This window comes from Gymnoscopelus braueri (genome assembly GCF_963280865.1).
Source record: "Gymnoscopelus braueri genome assembly, chromosome: 10".
Lineage (NCBI taxonomy): Eukaryota > Metazoa > Chordata > Actinopteri > Myctophiformes > Myctophidae > Gymnoscopelus > Gymnoscopelus braueri.
The window spans coordinates 54,493,629-54,515,063 of NC_137611.1; the positions used below are offsets into that span (position 1 = coordinate 54,493,629).

The following is a 21,435-nucleotide window of genomic DNA, read 5'->3' on the forward strand; positions in this document are numbered from 1 at the left end:
GAAAATATAAGATTTTATAAACTCATTTAAACAAACTGCTTTAACAGTCATTCAGATACGATTGCAGATCTGGCTGCATTGGCTATTTGAAAAAAGCAGATCTACAAGCTCACAACACCAGTTGCGAGCTTGTAGATCTGCTATTTTCAAAATATACGAGCGCTTATGCGGAGCATTTTCGGGAGTTTGGACCACCGCAGCGGCACCGATGTTATCTTTTCATGGCCACCGGGAGATCGGACATTTAACCCACGGTCCAACACACACCAGCCTTCATCCATTAATGTTCTCTCCAGGCTATCTCTCATTAACGCGGCGCGGCACAGGACTCACCCGTCCGAGTCTCACTGGGAAATGGGAATAGCCTACATGACTGCTTTATTTTAGTGTACCTCGAACGCGCACTTCTCGGAATGGGTTAAATAAATGTATATACAAACGTATTCCATTCATGGCGATGTGATTGGTATCATAATATGTAATTCTTGTCTACGTGACAAAGATTGTACCATTACGGATTACATGAAAGACACAGTTGGGCGTGTTTGTGTGTGTGTGTGTGTGTGTGTGTGTGTGAGTGAGAGAGAAAGTGCGTGTGCGGCGAGCAAGGGAAACTTTCTTATTGGCTTTTCATGATTTGTTTGGTCGTATTCTGGTTCTTCATGTCGTAAAAATGGGGCGTTTCGAGAATATTTAAGGGCGTGTTATTTAAATGACGCTGTTTTCAGACGTCAGATTTATCAAAGCTCTGACCAAATGTACGCTAGGATTGGCTGTATAGGATCGCTTCATAAATGTGACTTTGACGTTGCCCTACGGCCAAATTTATGGAAAAAAATAAAAAAAAATTACGCTCCATTGATAAATGAGGGCCACAGACTATTGAGCGGTGTTCAGGGCTTTCAGACGGGACGAGACTGGAGTGCATACAATTAATTCATTTTCAATGAGAGGCGAGCGGGCAGGTAGGGAGGCACAGACAATCTGACAGGCGGAGGGACAAGCGGGCACACTCCTGTGAAACTGTCACGTTTGTGCACGTTACACACACACACACACACACACACACGACAAGAACTGGATTGTGGTCAGCTTTTTTTCCACGCGTCGCGCAGGAAAATGATTTGACACAGCTGAAGCAGGTGTAGATCGCCTGGCGTTTACTCACAGAGCGATTGTCTGTCTATGTGTTCATCACATACAAGCGATACAAGCGAGAACGCAGCGATTGCATCACTCCGTCAGAAAAGCCCCTTTGTGTCCCAGAGTAGGGATGGGATGATAATAGTTATCAATATTGCAGGGAAAAAAAGCGCTCACAATAATCATATTGCAGAGACCTTTATTTAGCGTGAGACTGTCCGTCATTCACTGGACACCGGAGTTGGCTCTGTACTTCGACCGTTTTTTTCCGCCAACACCAAATTTCTCAGTCAAAAATAGCAGATCTACAAGCTCACAGTGCGACGCGTTGTGAGCTTGTAGATCTGCTATTTTTGGCTAATGTTCCCCCCCAGAATATGGAGGCTAGGGTGCAAGTGGTTAACAAAAGTGGCGTTTTAAGCATATTTTGATTATCACGATAATATCGTTAATTGCAATATGTTGGCCACAATAATAGTGACGTGAAATTTTAATGTCGTCCCATTCCTAGTCTCAAGTCCTGACCCAGCCGCGTGCACGCATGTGTGTGTGTGTGTGTGTGTGTGTGTGTGTGTGTGTGTGTGTGTGTGTTACCTGGGTGTGTGCGAGTGAGGACACAGTTCACAGCAGACACAGTCCAACAGTGGTGACTGGAAGGCGGGGCGGGGCTGTTCAGGGGGGCGGAGCTGGTCAGGGGGGCGTGACTGTTCAGGGGGGGCGGGTTCTCGCTGTTGTGGAGACGCTGGGTCTGAAGCCCGCTGGATTCTCCTCCTGCTCAGACCAAACTGTTTGATCCTGTCCGGCTGGAGAGGCAAGAATGACAGGCATTATGTATGATTGTGTGCGTGCATGCACTTGTATTACTGTCAGGGCCAATTGTCCCAACAAGTATAGTAGAATTTGAGAAATAGACATCGTGAGGACAATGTTCCTGGTCCTCACGAGATAAAAGGTTGTTTTATGGTTTTCAGAGTTAGGTTTACAATTAGGAAAAGATTCATATTGGGGTTAGGATTAGACATTTAGGGGGGTTAGGTTTAGGGGTTGGGGTTATATTAGATCTATACTTAGCTGCGGGCCATTGTCATGCACCAAAAATAGCTCTAAAAGATCAAAACGTGTCACAGTGAGCTTGTACATGTAAGCAATTTTATGTTTTTTTTTTAAATTCTTTATAAGCCATTTCACAACAGGGGGGCCATGCTATGTCGGGATCCTCGACATGGAAAGGTTTGGGAACCTCTGCTTTAACACATCGAGTGCCAAAAACGGCACGAGTGCCAATTTCTTTTTTTTTTTCAAAAAAAAAGAAAAGCTTTTCCTTCGTAGCACCAGGAGATATCATTTTTCGAAGATTTTGACTCCCATCCACTTCCTGGTTAACTTATTACTTTAAAAGCCTGTATCTCTGTGTACTTTTTTTTCAACTGGCTGCAACTATGGAACGGATTAGCGAATGTTTTTAATTTATTTTCCCCGATTGTACTAGACCCCTGTGTGTCTAATGAGGGGATCACCGTGAGGACGGTGATCAAGGAAAATATTTTGTGACTACTTGAAAAAGGTACAAAAATTGTTAAAACACTGGCACTGGCTGTTTTAAAAAACCTCTGGCACTCAATGTGTTAATAGAAAAGACACCAGGGCAGGGCGAGTGTCTAACAGAATGGACATTTTAAAAGAGAGAGAATGAACAGACTGACTGGGCAATGGGCATTTGAAAAAAGAAAAAAGAAGGGAGGGGCTATACTATAGTTACAAAACAAAACTGGTGTGATAGTGTATATATTTAACATTTTATATTCTTTACATTTCAGTAGTTTCAGGTGGTATATCTCTGCTGTCTAGCAGGAACCAGCTATGTCCAAAATATTTAACTTTTCAGGAAATGAAAAAAAAAAAATGTTTTTAGAACAGCACGATACTGCCTCATCAAAGTTGGTATGGTGACTTTAAACATTGTCAGATACTTGAATGCGTCTTTATATTATCATCACTTTACCCAAATCCAGCTCAAGTACAGTTAGGAGGTTTTTGACCATTAATTGATTGATTGATTGATGTACTTTATTTAGTAAGACATGAGAACATCAGTACATGGAAGTACAAATTCACAATACAAGGTCTACTAAACTGGAAGACTCATTAAGCACTGAGCTTGTTTAAAATGAGATCCCCACGTACACAAATCATAATGACATAAGAGACAGACAGATATACACACTACTATACAGAATGTCATACAATCAGCTTACAGGTTACTGGTATGAAGAGTGAAAAAAATGTACAAGAGAAGAAAAAGAAATAGGGGGGGGGTAGGTTAAGACTTAGACAGGGGCCATTTTCGAATTGCAGCCTCCTGAAGGTGTATCTTTAGGGCCGTTTTGAAAGTGAGTAGGGTTTTACACTCCTTTACTCCTTTTGGTAGGGCATTCCACATTTTTGATGAATAGCATGAGAACGAGTTCATTCCCTTTGTTGAGCCAAATCTGGGTTGAACATGGTTCGTGGAGCTGCCTCTGGTGTTATGATCGGGGACTTCATTAACATTTTGGAAGTATTCAGACAAATACAGGGAGATCCCAATGTTGTGGTGTATCTTGAAGACCAGGCCCATAGCAAGTTGCTGTACTCTGTCCTCAACCCTAAGCCATCCAATCCTAGCAAAATGAGCAGGGGTTAGATGGGTTTTGTGATTGAGGACAAGAAGTAGCCTTACTAGTTGTGGATGGTCCGTCTGACTTCTTCATTCTAATGAATCAATGTCAGAAAAAACAACTAGGTGGTTTGACCTACAGTTTTGAGGATCCAATGGAGTTAGGAGGTTTAGTCAGAAGCGCGTTTTAATACTTTTCATTGGTTCAATATTTGCAAAACCCACACAGACGTGAAGGGTGTTCAATAGCACTGATTTATAAAAAAATTTATAAAAAAGTTGATTGCTGGTTTCTGCCTGACAGCGGTGATATAATAGTTGTGATGGACGTGGTTTGATTTGACATACTGTATCTAGGAGTGTAACTCTTTTAGCTAAAAGGGTGTAATGGTAGGATTGCGCCACAAGGTGGCTCTGTGGACTGTGGGGTTTGGGAGATGGAGAATGAGAGGGAAAACGGTCATGCTTGCGCGTTCAACTCTAGCGGTTACAAAGCAAACAAGCTACAAGTTAGTTTTAATGGAAGCGTTACAATCAAGTTACAAACTGATGACTTGACGCTTGTAGCTTTTGAGCTGTCAAAAAGCTACAAGCGTCAAGTCATCAGTTTGCTACAAAAAAGGTTTACCCCATTAAGACCTGGAGAAGCATCCGTGTAATTTTTAGATTTGAGCTAAAAAGCATTATTTTACACTTTGGCTATTCAAAAATAGCAGATCTACAAGCACTCGGCACTCGGTGCCGCGCTACGAGCTTGTAGATCTGCTATTTTTGATAAATCGTAAAAATGATGTGCAAATCTTTGAATATATATTTTTTCAAGCGAACATTTGGAACTCAAATCTTTGCTTCTGGGGGTCCCTGGAACAAAATATTTTGAGATGGGGGTCCTTGGCCAAATACATATACATTTTGGGGTCCTTGACATAAAAAAGTTTGAGAACCACTGACATAGTAACATAAGATTTTTCAAAAAACAGTTTTTAGAAGACATTCTAAAAACAGACATTTTGTAGAATCGGCCTCAGAACTGACTTCAACTTTTTTCAACCCTACAATAATGCAGTGAAGCAGAAGCATCAGTCATTCATATGTTTTTGTTTCACCATTTCCCTCCCCATCTCTTCTCCTTGAGTGGTACAACTCTGACCCGTGTGTGTTCGCCACACACCCACACACACACACACAACAGAACATGAAAAACATCTATGATGTCACATGATGTCACAGCTCACCTGTTTCTCAGGGTCCGTGGCTCCAGTAGCTGCTACTCTCAACTCCAAATCCTTCTCCCTGCACATACACACACACACACACACAATTCATCAATTGCTGCTCTGTAATGGACAGTGAGTGCCTATTCATATGTGAGCATTGACTGTATGTTGGTGGCACTTGAAGTTATGTTTAATAAAACTGCAACAAGTTAACCTCTCTTAGCAGCGTATGTGACGTGTGTTCTCTGTCTGTGTTTGCCTGTACAGTATCAGACAGCATGAGTGAGTGCGCATCATAGGGTTGCGTGCTTCCCACATCAGAAAGAAATTAAATTAATGTGCAGTGGGATTTCAGGTAAGGCTCAGGCTGATAAATTGCAGACACCCTTGCCGTGTGTGTGTGCGTGATGTGTACCTCTTTCTGTTCCTGCGTTGTTCAGCGATCTGTTCCTGTAGCTCCATTCTGTATCGATCCTTCCTTCTTTGAACGGCTGAGTCTGTCTCATTCCTGCCTGGATACACACACACACACACACTTTATTATTTTTCAAAAATATATTATTAATCAATTACGGTAAATCGATTACTTCAATTAAATGCTGCAACCCTGATATACATATCATATATGGAAGTGCACACTCTTTTGCACAAACACTGTTGGAGAGGGCACACACGCTCGCGCACACACACACACACACACACACACACACACACACACACACACACACACACACACACACACACACACACACACACACACACACACACACACACACACACACACACACACACACACACACACACACACACGTGCTCACACCACCTCTATACGGTTACTGTGTGCATGTTTGCATTGATGATGCTACAATTATAAGTACGCATAACAGGATTGATTTAATGTCTAACCAATCAGGAGTCCAGTGGTGAACTCTGCCTCATCCTTATTGGTCAACGCCCTGGATCTCCTTCCTGCTTTGGCCCCGCCCACTTCAGGATGGTCTCTGATGGAAGAGGACAGAAGACCAAGTTCATTAGATGTTCCTCTACCCGACGTGTGATCACTGAAGGCTGTTGTGTATTTATTATTGGTGGAACGCGTTTTATGAGAGAAGCGGTGGTTAATCCATTAAGACCGGGAACGCATCTGTGTTTAATTTTTTTGATTTATTTGGCTATTCAAAAATAGCAGATCTACAAGCTCATAGTGCGGCACTCGGTGCCACGGTATGAGCATGTAGATCTGCAATTTTTTTGTAAATCGTTGTACAGATTTTTAAATATATGTATATACGGTATTTTAAAGTGAACATTTTTGACTCAAATCTTTGTTTCTGGGGGGATTCTACAAATGTCTTCTAAATCCTAACAGTTTTTTTGAAAATATATTTTCTTTTTTGTTGCTATAATATCAATGGTTCTCAAACGTTTTCACGTCAAGGACCACAAAAATGATATGTATTTGGCTGCGGACCTCCATCTCAAAATGTTTTGTTCCAGGGACCCCCCAAAAGCAAAGATTTGAGTTACAAATGTTCGCTTTAAAAAGTGTGTGTGTATGTGTATGTGTATGTGTATATATATATATATATATATATATATATATATATATATATATTCAAAGATTTGCACACATTTTCATGATTTTTCAAAAAAAAATAGCGAATGCCGCGCTACGAGCTTGTAGATCTGCTATTTTCGAATAGCCAAATAAATCAAAAAATGACACAGATGCGTTCCCGGTCTTAAAGGGTTAATCAGACAACCACCGAGAAATTCGATTCATTGCCCAGCCCTAACTCAAACCATAAATTGGCCTTCTTAGGAGCCGTAGGGATATTTCTCCTCTACCTTGTGGAGCGTTGAGGAGGTCTGTGAGCTCTCCTGTCTCTCCACAGCTCCTCCTCCTCCTCGTCTCCATCTGGTCTCCCGCTCCTCTCTGTCAGGGTGGAGGCGTCTCGTCTGGAGGGGAGGCGAGGGGACGTCTCCTGGAGGAGAGTTTAAGACATTATATTGCTTCTATAGAATTTTTATGTTTTCTACGTGATTCTGTTGCTGGTTGATGCTAAATGAAGATATCACCCCCCAACTCTATTACTCACCAGTGGTGTAAAGTAACTAAATACATTTATTCAAGTACTGTATTTAAGTACAATTTTGAGTTTACCGGCGTATTTCCAGTTTTCAGTACTTTAACTTCTACTCCACAAATATTGTACTTTTACTCCACTACAATTATTTGAAAACTTACTTTGCAGATATAAATTATTACATTATAAAACATACATTAATACATTTTAGCCCTATTTTATACATAGGCTATTCTAAAATAGCCGATCTACAAGCTCACAACGCGTCGCATTACGACGCGTTGTGAGCTTGTAGATCTGCTATTTTAAAACATTTTAGTACTTTTACTTTTGGTACTTTAAGTACATTTTGATACCAATACTTTTGCACTTTTACTCAAGTAAATTTTTAATTCCGGACTTTTACTTGTAACAGAGTATTTATACATTGCAGTATCGATACTTTTACTTAAGTAAAACATTTGAGTACTTTTTCCACCACGTTACTCACCCAGGGATTAAAGCAGCACGTTCTACCAGAAGATGCCAGTTATAGGCTACTCCATAATGGAATCTAGCAGCTACACAGCAGTCTACAATAACAGGCAATTACATTCAATTGCATGTTTTCACGTCGATGAAGAAGGAATCCATGATCACGCTCCCAGTCCCTGAACTCAGCCAACTGTCAGCCTGGCTGGCACAGCTCAACCTTTTCCTCCTTATTTTGCGCTGCAGTAATCTGATCCTAAATCAGCCTAATCATCACACTTCATGTTTTTTTCCTCCACATCAGGGCTGAGTATGGGTCTTCTCAGATCCACTCGGGTATTACATATAATGATAAACACACCCGGGATCCGAGGTAATCCGAATCTGAAACAAGTGACCATGATAAAACATGTCTCGGGTACTGCCGGGCATTTTTGGTTGGGGTGGAGGCTCCATACGGCAACTTATCATATCGTAATACAAGAGATAACCAAAAAGGCCATTGCATTGCATGCAATGCATTTATTAATAAGATCTATGTGGGCCTTCAAAGTTAAGTGTTTTAATTTGTCCAATACGTAAAGCTTTGACTTTGCTGTTATAGAGAATAATATCAGGCTTGATCAGACTGATTAGGATGAGGGGATGTTGAAGTCAAGTCATTGGACTCTTAGAAGTGTTTGGTCTGTCGTTCAATATTGTAGGTTGACTATACTTAGATGCCTCTTTTTTATAAAGTACCTACCTACCTACCTACCTAATAAAGAAGAGCTCTTGTAGTAAATCCAGTAGGACAAAGTCATTATTCAAAATCAATGTGTATCGCGATACGTATCCTATCGTGAGGTTGTAGGCAATACCCAGCCCTAGGGTGGAGCTGTGAAGACCTGCACTTCACAGGGTGAGTATTGATCATTTTGGAGGTGAAGTATTGCTTTATCCTACCTTGACCTCTCTTCTCTGGCTTAGTGTGTGACTGGCTCCCCCTGCTGGCTCAATTTTGCTCCTCTGAAATTCAACAAGTGTTTTGGTTTAAGTGACAAATAAATGCAGCCTAATCGCAAAAATTTTGCCCCAATATAGCTGATCTACAAGCTCACAAAGCGGCGTGTGAAAAGGTTTGAGAACCGCTGGGTTAAACAACACTGAAACGGTCACATTTCCATAAATGTATTACCTGGGCCATGTGCCGTCTGTAGTCCATCCTGAGCTCATGTTGCAATCTCTGTTTCTTCTGGTCGTACTCTACTCCCAGAGGAAGACTCACGCTGCCGTTATCTGGACAACACACACACTTAGCCAAAATTCGTCCAATACTCTCTCTTCCCGGTGCCGAAACCCTAGTCCATGCTTTCATCACTTCAAGAATACACTACTGTAATGCTCTCTTCTCCGGTTTACTATCAACAGCAAAAAAAATGGCCTTGAGACTAGTCCAAAATGCAGCAGCTAGAGTACTAACCAGAAAAAGGAAATACAATCACATCACACCAACACTCATAGCACTACACTGGCTGCCGATACAGGCCAGAGCCGACTTCAAAGTACTGCTCCTGACCTATAAAGCCTTAACCCATTGAGACCTAGAACTTGTGTCATATTTTGATTTGAGCTAAAAAAACATTATTTTACACTTTGGCTATTCAAAAATAGCAGATATACACCGAGTGCCGCGCTATGAGCTTGTAGATCTGCTATTTTTGAAAAATCGTGAAAATGTGTGCAAATCTTTGAATATATATATTGTTTTAAAGCAAACATTTTAACTCAAATCTTTACTTCTGGGGGTCCCTGTAACTAAATATTTTGAGAACCACTCATATAGAAACCTACGTTTTTCAGAATACTTTTGAGATTTAGGAGACTTGTAGAATCGGCTTCAGGTCTTAATGGGTTAAATACACTGTTCACGCAACGCACTTCTGAATGCTCATAAGATGTTTATATTAGATGTTAGATAGATGTGCAGGAACTTTAGGGGCACTTCATACATTTTGGTCCAAATGTTCATTATAATATGGCCCCATTTCTGTCTCATTGGAGGGCTGTGGACAGTTCAGAAACCTGCCTACCAGTCAATGACATCATCTATGGGGATTCCGAGCTACAGCCTTTCTCTTCCTGGAAAGTTAGCATGCTGAACTAGAAGCCATTGCTCTTGCATTATGAAAGCTTGAAATCTCGTTTTGAAGTTACCAAACCTGCCTACCGATGATGTCGCTGGTAGGCAGGTTCCTGAACTGCCCACAGCCCCTCCTCTGAGACAGAGAGTTAGTAGACAGAAATGAGCATTAGTGAGGAAGATACGGTTGAAAAATGGGTGACGTGCTCCTTTAAGTGCCAGGACCATGGACAAAACTCTTCTCTTGTTGTTGTATATACATACGTTATACATACTGCACACATTTATTTGTTTATTTTCTTATTAACTATACTATTACTGTGCTGCTACAACGTCTGAGGAGACAACATTTAACAACTTAAGTACAAATACATAAAACAGAGAATTCTAAAATGAACAAAATCATAACAATATTAACAGCATATCAAACAGTGTTTGTTACCTTTTTGCTGTGCTGGAGGAGGAATGTTCTCCTTCATGGTGGGGTCATGACCTCTCTGTCACACACACACACACACACACACACACACACACTAGGGCTGTGAATCGTCTGCTATCTGACAAATCGATTCGATTCCGATTCTTGGGGTCACGATTCCGATTTTTATCTATTTTTTCAAAATAAACGATTTTCGATTCAAAACGATTCTTGATTCAAAACATAGGATTTCAGGATCTACTCCAATCTGCTGGCATGAGAACAGAGTACATTTATGTAGCTCTTATAATTGTAAAGGTTTTATCAACTGATAATAATGGAAAAACACAAAGGTAAATCCAAGATCCTAAATATTTTTTTTGAAAATCGATTTAAAAAAAATGAGAATCGATTCTGAATCGTCCAACAGTAGAATCGCGATTCGTATTCGAATCGATTTTTTCCGACACCCCTAACACACACGTTTGTATAACTATACTTATGCAAACATAAACGTTTTAGGATGGCATTGAGAATGAGATAATACAAAAAAAAGTATAAAATCAGTTATTTAACACATTGGGTGCCAAAACCGTATATATACGGTTTTGCGCATACTAACGTTGAGTGCCAAAACCGTATATATACGGGTTTTTTTTTTTCCTTCACAGCAACAGGAAATATCACTCCTACAAGATTTAGACTCCAATCCACCTCCTGGTTAACTTATGACTTCAAAAACCTGTATCTCGGCTCCTGTGCACTTTTTTTTTTTACAATGTTAATTTAACTTTTTTGAACTGGCTGCAACTATGGAATGGATTTCCGAATGTTTTAAATTTTTTCCCCCCGATTGTACGAGACCTGTATGTGTGTAATGAGGGGATCACCGTGAGGACGGTGATCACTGAAATTTTTTTGTGACTACTTGAAAAAGGTTCAAAATGTTTAAAAAGTCCTGGCACTCAAAGTATAATATTTTAATAAACCTCTGGCACCCAATGTGTTAAGGTGAGAAGGAGGTGAAGTCAGTACCCTCATCTCCATGTACGGAGGGTCTTGCTGTTGCATGTTGCATCTCTCCTGAGCCAACTTCACCTTCTGATCTCTGATGAACTGCTCTAGATCTTCATCCATCTGCAACACAACACAACACTGTCACATCTATGATCACATTCTAGATCTTCATCCATCTGCAAAAAACACCACAACACACTTCTGATCAACACTGTGACACTCTCTCCAAAATCTCTCTTTTTATACATGACCTTTTTTTACAATAAAATAATAGACTAAAACAATATAAAGGTTGTTTGCTGTAGTAAAGGCAGTGTGACAATTCCATACTTATTTATAGCTTACTCGTTCAAATATCCTATTTGAATAAATAATAGTATGTCACAACATTGACTCATCAGAATCTCTGGATTCTGAAATGCAGGTCCATAGAGTACAGAAGTCCTGACGTCACTCGTTCATCCCCTGGTTCGTAAAGTAATTTCTCTATGGAGAATAACATTGGGTCATCATAGAATAGTCTCATATAAGAATTGTGGTCCAAAAATAAACAAACTGTCTCGGCGATATAGTCAGGGAGGTGGCTCTGTATCGTTTATGATAGTCAGTCACTCATATTTGATACAGTCTGTTTCTGGCGAAAATGTAACTCATTCGGCGGAAGTAACATAAGTGTTTCTCACCGTCAGTTGATGCTTCATATCCATAAGAGTAAAATGGCCAGGGTCATTTGTTTATTTTTGGAACACAGTTCTTATTTGACGCGATATTAAACACGTCTATGGGGATTCAGAACGGGGGGGGGGAACCGCGACCCAGGTAGGATGTGTAAACTACGTCAGACTTCGGTGCTCTATAACAGCAGTCTATTAGGACCTACTTTAAGAGGTGATAAATACTATAAAGCAACCAGTCAGCGAGGTCTCTCATATCAACACTTAATCTAGGGATGTATAGGAATTTAAAAAAAATCACAACTAGAATTTGCCCAGCCACATGGGCACTGATATGTGAAATTTGGGGTCTTGGCTCGCGCTCCCCTCCCACCGGCCCAAGCCCGGTGGCAAAAGCGGGTGGGTGCGTGTCCTCTGCAGTGAAAAGGTGGGTCTTACGAATGTTTTTAACCCTTTAAGACCGGGAACGCATCTGTGTGTTATTTTTTGATTTCTTTGGCTATTCAAAAATAGCAGATCTACAAGCTCATAGCGCGGCACCGAGTGCCGCGCTATGAGCTTGTAGATTTGTATTAGAGTATTCACTTAAGTCTGTCTGTCTGTCTGTCTGTCTGTCTGTCTGTCTGTCTCTCACACACACACACACACACACAGTCACACACACACACGTAGTGCAGTGTTATAAAATAACTGCTCCCTGACATTGGCAAGTTTGTTAAAGCAAAGAGATGTCAGGTGTCTGGGAGCAGCAAGTGATTTAGATGAAATTTCATGCTGGCTACACCATGTAAATTTGACATTTTTTAAAATATAATAATGGTAATAGGTAGTTAGAAGCATTAATCATATTTGTGTTAAAAACGTATATATGTATCAAAGCTGCTTCTTTTATTTCTCAGGAGCTTGCCCAGTGAAATCCTCAGTATTAATTGAACTCAGAGCGTATTTAACATTCAATCTGGGAAAGCATCTGTGTCATTTTAAGATTTATTTGGCTATTCCATGTGACCAATGGGGTAATACAAGGCAGCATTTTATCTCCTTTCCTTTTTAATGTTTTTATGGATGATTTATCTGTACAATTGAATGCCTGTAAAACAGGGTGTATCATTGGTGACTGTATCATCAACCACCTCATGTTTGCAGATGACTTGGTGGTCCTATGTCCTAGTAGTGCTGGTCTCCAGCAGTTACTAAGAGTGTGCTCACAGTATGGAATTGATTTTGATATCAAGTACAACGCAAAAAAGAGCATAACTCTGATCGTGAGAAGTAAGGAAGACAGTAAGCTGGTATTTCCTGACTTCTATCTGTCTGGTATGACACTGAAAGAGTGCAAGGAGACCAAATATCTAGGTCATTTTATAACAAATGACCTATCTGATGACAGAGATATTTTTAGACAGCGCCGTAAACTATATGCCCAAGCCAACATGCTTGTTCGCAAATTCAATTTCTGCTCAGTTCCAGTGAAAATCTCACTTTTTAAAGCTTACTGCACTCCGCTATAGAGCACCGAAGTCCTGACGTCACTCGTTCATCCCCAGGTTTGCGGAAGTAATTTCTCTATGGAGAATAACATTGGGTCATCTTAGAATCGTCTCATATAAGAATTGTGGTCCAAAAATAAACACCGCGTGTCGGCGTTATTGTCAGGGAGGAGGTTCTGTATAGTTTATGATAGTCAGTCACTTATATTTGATACAGTCTGTTTCTGGCGAAAATGTAACTAATTTGGCGGAAGTAACATTAGCGTTTTCTCACCGTCAGTTGATGCTTCATATCCATAAGAGTCAACCCGCCGTGGTCATTTGTTTATTTTTGGAACACAGTTCTTATTTGACGCGATATTAAATACGTCTATGGGATTCAGAACGGGGGTGGAAAACTGCGAACCAGGTAGACAAACAAAGGATGTGTAAATGACGTCAGACTTCGGCGGTCTATACACGGCCCACCTGTGGCGACACTACAAAAAGGGCAGTCTGCAAAAAATGACAGTGACCTATAACGACTGCATGAGGCTACTGCTCAAAGCCCCAAGATGCTGTAGTGCCAGTCAAATGTTTGTAGAAATAAATGTACCCACTTGCCCTGCTGTATTACGAAACCTGATGTATAGATTTATGTCCAGGTTAACAGACTCTGTGAACAGCATCATTGTATCACTCTCTAATCCTGCCAAGAGCTCTGTTAGGCTGTCATCTAAGCTATGGAGACACTGGCGCTCTAGCCTGTATGTGCAGAGATAAGGCTGAAAGTCCTGCCTTGTTTGTATATGCTTTGTTGATTTATTGTTTTGTTTTTGTTTTGTTTTTATGTGTTTTATGTGTTCCTCACTATGGACCCCCCTGTGTGTGTCTTGAATAAAGTTTGAATTGAAAAAAAATATTCAAAAATAGCAGATATACAAGCTCATAGTGCGGCACTGAGTGCCACACTATGAGCTTGTAGATCTGCTATTTTTGTAAATGTAAATAATTAAAGTAGCTAATCTTCATAAAACATTTTTTAAAGTGATAGATATACTGTAGTTATAGCAGTGACTGAGATGTAGTGGAGTAGAAAGTTCTGGAAATTGGAAATACTATAGTAAAGTAAAAATACGTCAAATCTTTACTTAGGTACAGTACTTGAGTAAATGTAATTAGTTACTTTACACCACTGTTCTATAAATGTAATTATTTAACCACCCACACACATTACCAGGTATTGTTTAACTTCAAATTATTCTACTTAAAATGGTTTATAATAATAATAATAATAATAATAATTATTATTATTATTATTATTATTACAAATTGCATTGTTTGTTTTCTGAGACAAGACAACAGATTGAAAAACAATGCTGTATAACTGAATGCGTGTGAGCGCGCATGTGCGTCCGCAACTGGTTCCTGCCCACCTCAAGTCACCATTTGACCAATCTTGCCCGGACACCAAAATGAGTTTGACACCCCTGACTTAAGGTCTATATTTTGGCTATTTGAAAATAGCTGATCTACAAGCTCTCTGTTTAGAGCTTGTAGATCTATTTTCAAAAGATTTGTATGCATTTTGAACTTGTGAAATGGGACATTCTGCACAATGACTACTTTTACTTTTGGTACTTTAAGTATATTTTGATGCCAATACATTTTGTACTTTTACTCAAGTACCTACATTGCAGTATTGATACTTTTACTTAAGTAAAACATAGTATTTCTTCCATCACTGCCAACTTCACAGGTGATCTGTCTGTCTATCGATTACATTACATTATAGAATCTTGGATTTATGGAGTGGTGGTTGACAGACGGACACTGTCTCTTTAAAAGGTATACTTCCCTGGTACAACGTATCACTTGCCAAATAAGAACAGATCTACAAGGCATCAAAAAGCTTCACAGCTTGTAAATCTGTTCTTTTTTTCGGCCAGTGACACCCTCATGAGATGGATTCATGAATTAAACTCATTTCAGTAAGCATTAGCTCCAGTGGTGGAAAAAGCACTCACATTTTTTACTTAAGTAAAAGTATCAATACTGCAAAATAAAAAAACTCTGTTACAAGTAAAAGTCCAGAATTCAAAATGTACTTTTTTAATGAGTAAAAGTATAAAAGTATCGGCATCAAAATGTACTTAAAGTACCAAAAGTAAAAGTACTCATTATGTCCCATTTCAAGTTTTCAAATGCATAAAAATCTTTTGAAAATAGCAGATCTACAAGCTCACACTGTGTCACATTGTGAGCTTGTAGATTTGATATTTTCAAATGGCCCAAATGTATAAAGGGCTGAAGTGGTGACTGTATGTTTTGTATTAATAATCAAAATCTACAAAGTAACTAGTAGCTATAAGTTTTCAAATAACTGTAGTGAAGTAAAGGTATACTATTTGCCTCTGAGATGTAGTGGAGTTGAAGTAAAAGTACTGAAAACTGGAAATACTAAGTAAAGTAAAAAGAAATACCTCAAAAGTGTACTTAATTACAGTACTTGAGTAAATGTACAGTTACTTTACACCACAGTTAGCATCATGTTAGCATCCATTCATTAGCACAGTGTCTTAACTTACCGTTAGCCCGCTGTTAGCTTCAAACAGCAGCTATAATGATGCTCTGGAGAACATGGAACACTATATTTGGTATATTATTTATATGTTTTCTATGTGTTTAGCTTGTATTTAGCATGTTTAGCTAACAACTGTTCCACTGTGATGTTGTTTGGGTTCTTCTTATTCTTCTTCGTGTGTTCATTTTAGGATCTGCTTCGTCTTCTTCTTCTTCTTCGTTTTGTTTTACGGCGGTTGGCATCCAGCTTTTTGGCGCATTACCACCACCTTCTGATCCAGAGTATGGATCACACAAAAAACGTAAATCAAAAAATGATTTAATTTTGTGGTGGAAAGTAACTAAGTACATTTACTTAAGTACTGTACTCAAGTACAAGTTAGTGTTTTGAATAACACACCATTTAGTTTTTAGTACTATTTTAGTCATCTGACATTGTTTAGTCTTAGTCTAGTCTTAGTCGACTAAATATCAAAATCTTAGTCTTTTAGTCTTAGTCTTAGTCAACAAAATTAACACACCACCTATGGACTTTGAACTAGCTAGGCTCTGGAAATGTATGCAAACTTTGAAGAGAGGGACGATCCTATAGTTGGTTCTAGAAAACATAATAATAGCCTACGGATGTCAGCAGGACTAGTTATCGGTAAAAAAATAATTATTCATGCTTCAGTGCTACCACCTATTCTCCCCTCAGTAATGAGATTCAGGACATTGTTAGAAAACACTGGGACATTCTATCTTTACGTTCTGTTTGCAAGAACTTGTTCTCTGATCCTCCTCTTTTCTCTCATTGGAGAGCCAAGAATGTTGGATATTTTCTTGTACGTGCAGAGTGCAGACAGACACATCCACCCAGCCTGTTTCTCAGTTTCTGTGTTTGACAGACAGACAGACAGACAGACACATCCACCCAAACTGTTTCTGGGGTGTTTGGTTTTACTATGATGAGTGAGATAGGCTCTATGCAAAGCAGCCATATTGGAAAGAAATTGGGCCTCTTCCTTACTTCCTTCACAGGTTTTACCAATGATACTAATTAAGGCTCTGTTCCATTTAGTGTAGCTCAGTGGACCCCCATAACTCTGAGAGTGTACAAATGTTTTTTGTACACTCTCAGAGTTACACACCCGTAAAGGGCCATTTGGGACCCCCTCAAGGAACCATGAGGGTCCCTGGACCACAATTTGAGACCCACTGGTGTAGCAGAGTGTTTCCAGTGAGTCAACATGCACAATATCAGCACCCTGACTCTGTTTGACCAGAATGGAACAGAGCCTTCATTTGTATCATTGGTAACACCTGTGAAGGAAGCAAGAAGAGGCCCAATTTCTTTCCAATATGGCTGCTGTGCATAGAGCCAATTGACATCACACTGATGACATCACACTGATGACATCACACTGATGACATCACACTGATGGCATCCTTTGATGATGCATGATTCGAGACTCAGCTTCGGCTTAAAAAGATGTGAGGAGTGAGAGGGGCTTTACTCTAACTCAGCAAGGGGACGAAGGTTTTGCACAGTTTATAATAATATAAACTAAACAATAACCATTCCTGGATTTATAAATTCAGACATCACTAGTTAAGTTCCCAGTTAACCAGATTTAAGTCGTTTTTTTTACAAATTCCCGGTATACATACACCACGTAGTTATTTGTTATTATACAATAATAACGTACACCCTCAAGTATACAAAATAATAAACTGATAAATGATCGATTCTGTGACATATTGGACTTCCTGGTTGGCTTGAATGCAATCCAACAGAATCTACTCTAATGGACCTGGACCTTGTAAATGCATTACTACCACGACTGGTCACAGCCATGGGGGCCCCCAAGAAAATGAAAGAGCTGGTGGAGCTGGTGAAGGTGATGGGTCTGTCCAACTACCACTGTAAGCTCCTATCTCCGGTCCTGACCCGCTATGGCATGGACAAGCAGAGCGGCAAGGCCAAGCTGCTGAGGGACATGAATCAAGGTGAGATGTTCGACTGCTCTATTCTAGGAGACCGGGCATTTCTCATTGAACCGGACCATGTGTCCACCGTGGGTTACGGCAAGGACCGCTCGGGCTCCCTCAGCTACCTCCACGACACCCTGGAGGAGATCAAGAAAGCCAATAGCAACACGGAGTGCCTCATCCCGGTCCATGTGGACGGAGACGGCCACTGTCTGGTCCATGCCGTGTCCCGGGCTCTGGTGGGCAGAGAGCTGTTCTGGCACGCCCTCAGAGAGAACCTCAAACACAACTTCAAGCAGAACCTGGACCGCTACAAGGCTCTGTTCCAGGATTTCATCGACGCGGCCGAGTGGGAGGACATCATCAACGAGTGTGACCCAAATTTCATCCCCCCTGACGGAATGCCTCTCGGATTGAGAAACATCCACATCTTTGGCCTGGCCAACGTCCTCCACCGGCCCATAATTCTGCTGGACTCCCTCAGCGGGATGAAGAACTCCGGGGATTATTCCGCCACCTTCCTGCCGGGGCTTCTGGAAGAGGACAGCTGCAAAGGGAAAGACGGAAAGTTCAACAAGCCCATCTGCATCGCATGGAGCAGCTCGGGACGCAATCACTTCATCCCTCTGGTGGGCATCAAGAACACCGTCCTGCCTACGCTGCCTGCCCAGCTGATGCCCAAAGCCTGGGGTGTCCCCCAGGAGCTGATCAGGAAGTATATAAGGCTGGAGCAGAACGACAGCTGTGTGATCGGCGGAGACCGCAGCCTCCAGGACAATTACCTGATGCGCCTGAGCAACGCCATGGACGAGGTGTTCATGGATGAGCATGGTGGCATCCATCCTTCCCTGGTGGCCGAATATCACCACCAATTCGAGATCAAGCATACGGGGCTGATCGGGCTCAAACCGGAGGAGATGACGGCAAAAGTGCAGAGGGAGGTGTTGGAACACCGGCTCTACCGTTGCATTACATGCCAGGCGTTCCAGGTCCTGCTCCTGGACAAGCTTACCTCGAAGGTCGCGTGCCCCGGGTGCCACAAAATGTCGTCCCTCCGGCAAGTCCTTGCAGACGGCTCGTTGGCGTACTTGAACTTGGATGTAACCATCACGCGCACGCAGGGTGGGAAGTGCGGTTTCAAACACTACTGGGAGGGGAAGGAGTACGACAACAGGCCCGAGGCCTTCCCCATCACCCTGGAGTGGGGCGGGCGGGAGGTGCAGGAGACGGTGTACTGGTTCCAGTACGAGGCGGACGTGTCGCTGAACAGCAACGTGTACGACGTGGCCATGGCGCTGGTCACCAAACACTTCCCGGGGGAATTTGGGAGCGAGACCCTGGTGCAGAGGGTGGTGAACAATATCCTCCTTAGGACCACCACCAAGGACCTGGACGAGTATAACCCCATCGACGGAGCGCACGCGCAGCGCCACGCCTTGTATCCCCAGCAGCAGGTGATGACCGACGGCCAGCCGACCTGGGACGAGAGGTCCTTAGCATCAATGATTTTATTGAGTTTGATGTGGCCATAGGTTCCGTGATGACGTACAGACGTAGTACTCTGATCAGCGCTCCCATTTCAGGCCGCAAAGCGGAAGATCTACATGTTGAATCATAAGGCCTCAGTCTAAGTGAAATGTTATTGTTTGAGTCCCTTAATGATTTCATTTTTTTCTCACTGTACTTTATATTTTATACATGTCACTGTGTCTTCCCGGGAGCTGTGTAGGAGAGGGGTGCTTTGTCTGTATGTGTCTGAACGCAGCTGGCTGATCGCAAACTACCGGACTGATCAGCGCCGGGTTTCTTGTGTATGCTCTCAGTAAAGGCCAAGAAAGTAAATCCCCTAGGTACTTTTTTTTCTTTTTTTTTGGTGTGAATTTTTGTGAGGGGTCTCAGATCTCAGATCCAACTTTCTGCCCCCCCCCCTCCATAATTGGGGAAGGACCGCCAACAACAACCAACAATATCCAGGGGAGACCAAGCCCCCAGAACCCAGAGGTTCTAGATAGCTACTGCAGCTCTGTTCCATTTAGTGTAGGGCCTTAAAACGGCCTGGGCCACTGTCACGAACGAGCGAAAACGGTTTCGACCAATGGGCTCGACTCACGAGCTTGAGCACAGGGTTGCGCATGGAGGTGATGCAAAACGTGACGCGAAACGTGTCACAGAAGTCCCAAATATGCCATGCCCGTCACATTTCCCAACCCGGGATAAGGGGTGATTTAGGAGTATGCGCTGGGTGGGTCTCTATTATTTTTAACACTATGGGGGAGACGCACCATTATTAGACCCCATCTTGTTTTATTCTGTTGCTGAAGATTGAAGCGCTTCCGGACTACCACAGCTGGGGCCCATTACATGAACGAGCGAAAACGGTTTCGAGCAGTTGGCTCGACTCTTGCCCACGGAGGTAGACACTACTGCGCATGTGGTGGGGCCCTTCATCGTCATCAAACCAAACACGGAAGTAAAAAGTGTTTATGCGCTCAGTGAGCGACTCCATAAATGAACAGGTGGGGATTTCCTGCGGTATATACTACATTATATTATTATACATGCATTTGTCATACATACAAAAAAAAAAAAAATCACACCCAGTGTGAAGTGGGCGGTGTGGTCACAGTGGTCATCACAGTGATGGAAGTTCACTTAAAGAAAAGTAATATTGTGGACCAACCATTGTACACCCCTAACCAAAAAAAAAACATTTTCCTATTTATAGGCTATGCACACGTGTCATGTTTCACTAGCCAATCACAGTCCTGAATAGACTGTGATTGGCCAATCACGGTGCAGGGTTAGGGGGGTACAATGGTGGCCAATCACAGCGCAGGGTTGGGGGGGGTGCAATGGGTGGGGGGGGGTCCAAACCTCACATATAGGGGCGGTTTCACTGCCCAAAAACTATAAAACTGGGACCCAATGCCTCCCTGCTTGGCATTCAGCATCAAGGGTTGCATGGGGTTAAGTCCCTGTGACAGTGTCATGTCCAGTGTTGCCAGATTCTGTGAGAGAAACAAGCAACCAGGTCTATGAAAACCAGCCCAAAAGAAGCGACTATGGGCCACATGAGCACTTTAACATATACATCAGCTATTTGAAAATAGCCGATCTACAAGATCTTAAGAGCTTACAACGCGTTGTAAGCTTGTAGATCGGCTATTTTCAAATAAAATCTTGCGGGGAAATTATAATAAGCAGATCTGGCAACCCTGGTCTTGTCCAGGGGGTTTACTTGTACATCATGTCATGTGACATACTAGTGTCATGTCCAGGGTGTGTAAAAAAGGCAAAAAATAACATCAAGCAATTGAATAAAAGGCAAAAACAACATTAAGGCAGTGAAGAAATGAAAAAATAGAATACATTTTTAAATTGTTGAAATGGTTAAAATGTTGATAACAGGCTATTTAGACGTGCAGATCCTAGGTTCCTTGTTACCTACCTGGTATCCTAGTTTCAATGTACAGATTATTAGTTTGATAGTATATTGTTTAACTTAGTTTAGACTGACGCTATGGGTTCTTGGTTTACTATGTGATCTTAGTTTACTGAGGGACTACAGTCTCTCTGTATTTGATGTATGTGTTTACCAAGTCACTCT

At 41.6% G+C, this 21,435-nt stretch overlaps 2 protein-coding genes across 5 annotated transcripts in view; one reads left to right on the forward strand and one right to left on the reverse strand.

The window, feature by feature from the left end:
* Positions 1-16,020, reverse strand: part of cspp1b (centrosome and spindle pole associated protein 1b) — a 45,841-nt gene extending 29,821 nt beyond the window's left edge. For 3 of the 4 annotated variants that reach the window (XR_013933867.1, XM_080439563.1, XM_080439561.1), the window contains exons 1-10: positions 15,863-16,020; positions 11,150-11,251; positions 10,139-10,193; positions 8,752-8,852; positions 8,520-8,582; positions 6,865-7,001; positions 5,923-6,017; positions 5,432-5,528; positions 5,035-5,092; positions 1,738-1,946 (exon numbers count right to left, since the gene is read on the reverse strand). Coding sequence is in view for 3 of the 4 variants with exons in the window: in XM_080439563.1 (XP_080295689.1) it covers positions 1,738-1,946; positions 5,035-5,092; positions 5,432-5,528; positions 5,923-6,017; positions 6,865-7,001; positions 8,520-8,582; positions 8,752-8,852; positions 10,139-10,193; positions 11,150-11,251 (917 nt within the window). In the remaining variant the exon portion in view is untranslated. Of the gene's footprint in view, positions 1-1,737; positions 1,947-5,034; positions 5,093-5,431; positions 5,529-5,922; positions 6,018-6,864; positions 7,002-8,519; positions 8,583-8,751; positions 8,853-10,138; positions 10,194-11,149; positions 11,308-15,862 lie in introns of all 4 variants that reach the window. The other variant, XM_080439562.1, reaches the window with a different exon arrangement.
* A 1,672-nt stretch (positions 16,021-17,692) lies between these two features.
* On the forward strand, positions 17,693-19,360 carry LOC308093694 (deubiquitinating protein VCPIP1-like; the record flags this gene model as incomplete). The annotated part of the gene is made up of 1 exon (XM_080440022.1): positions 17,693-19,360. One exon carries the CDS (start codon positions 17,693-17,695, stop codon positions 19,358-19,360), a length of 1,668 nt encoding a protein of 555 aa, XP_080296148.1.
* Positions 19,361-21,435: the final 2,075 nt, after the last annotated feature.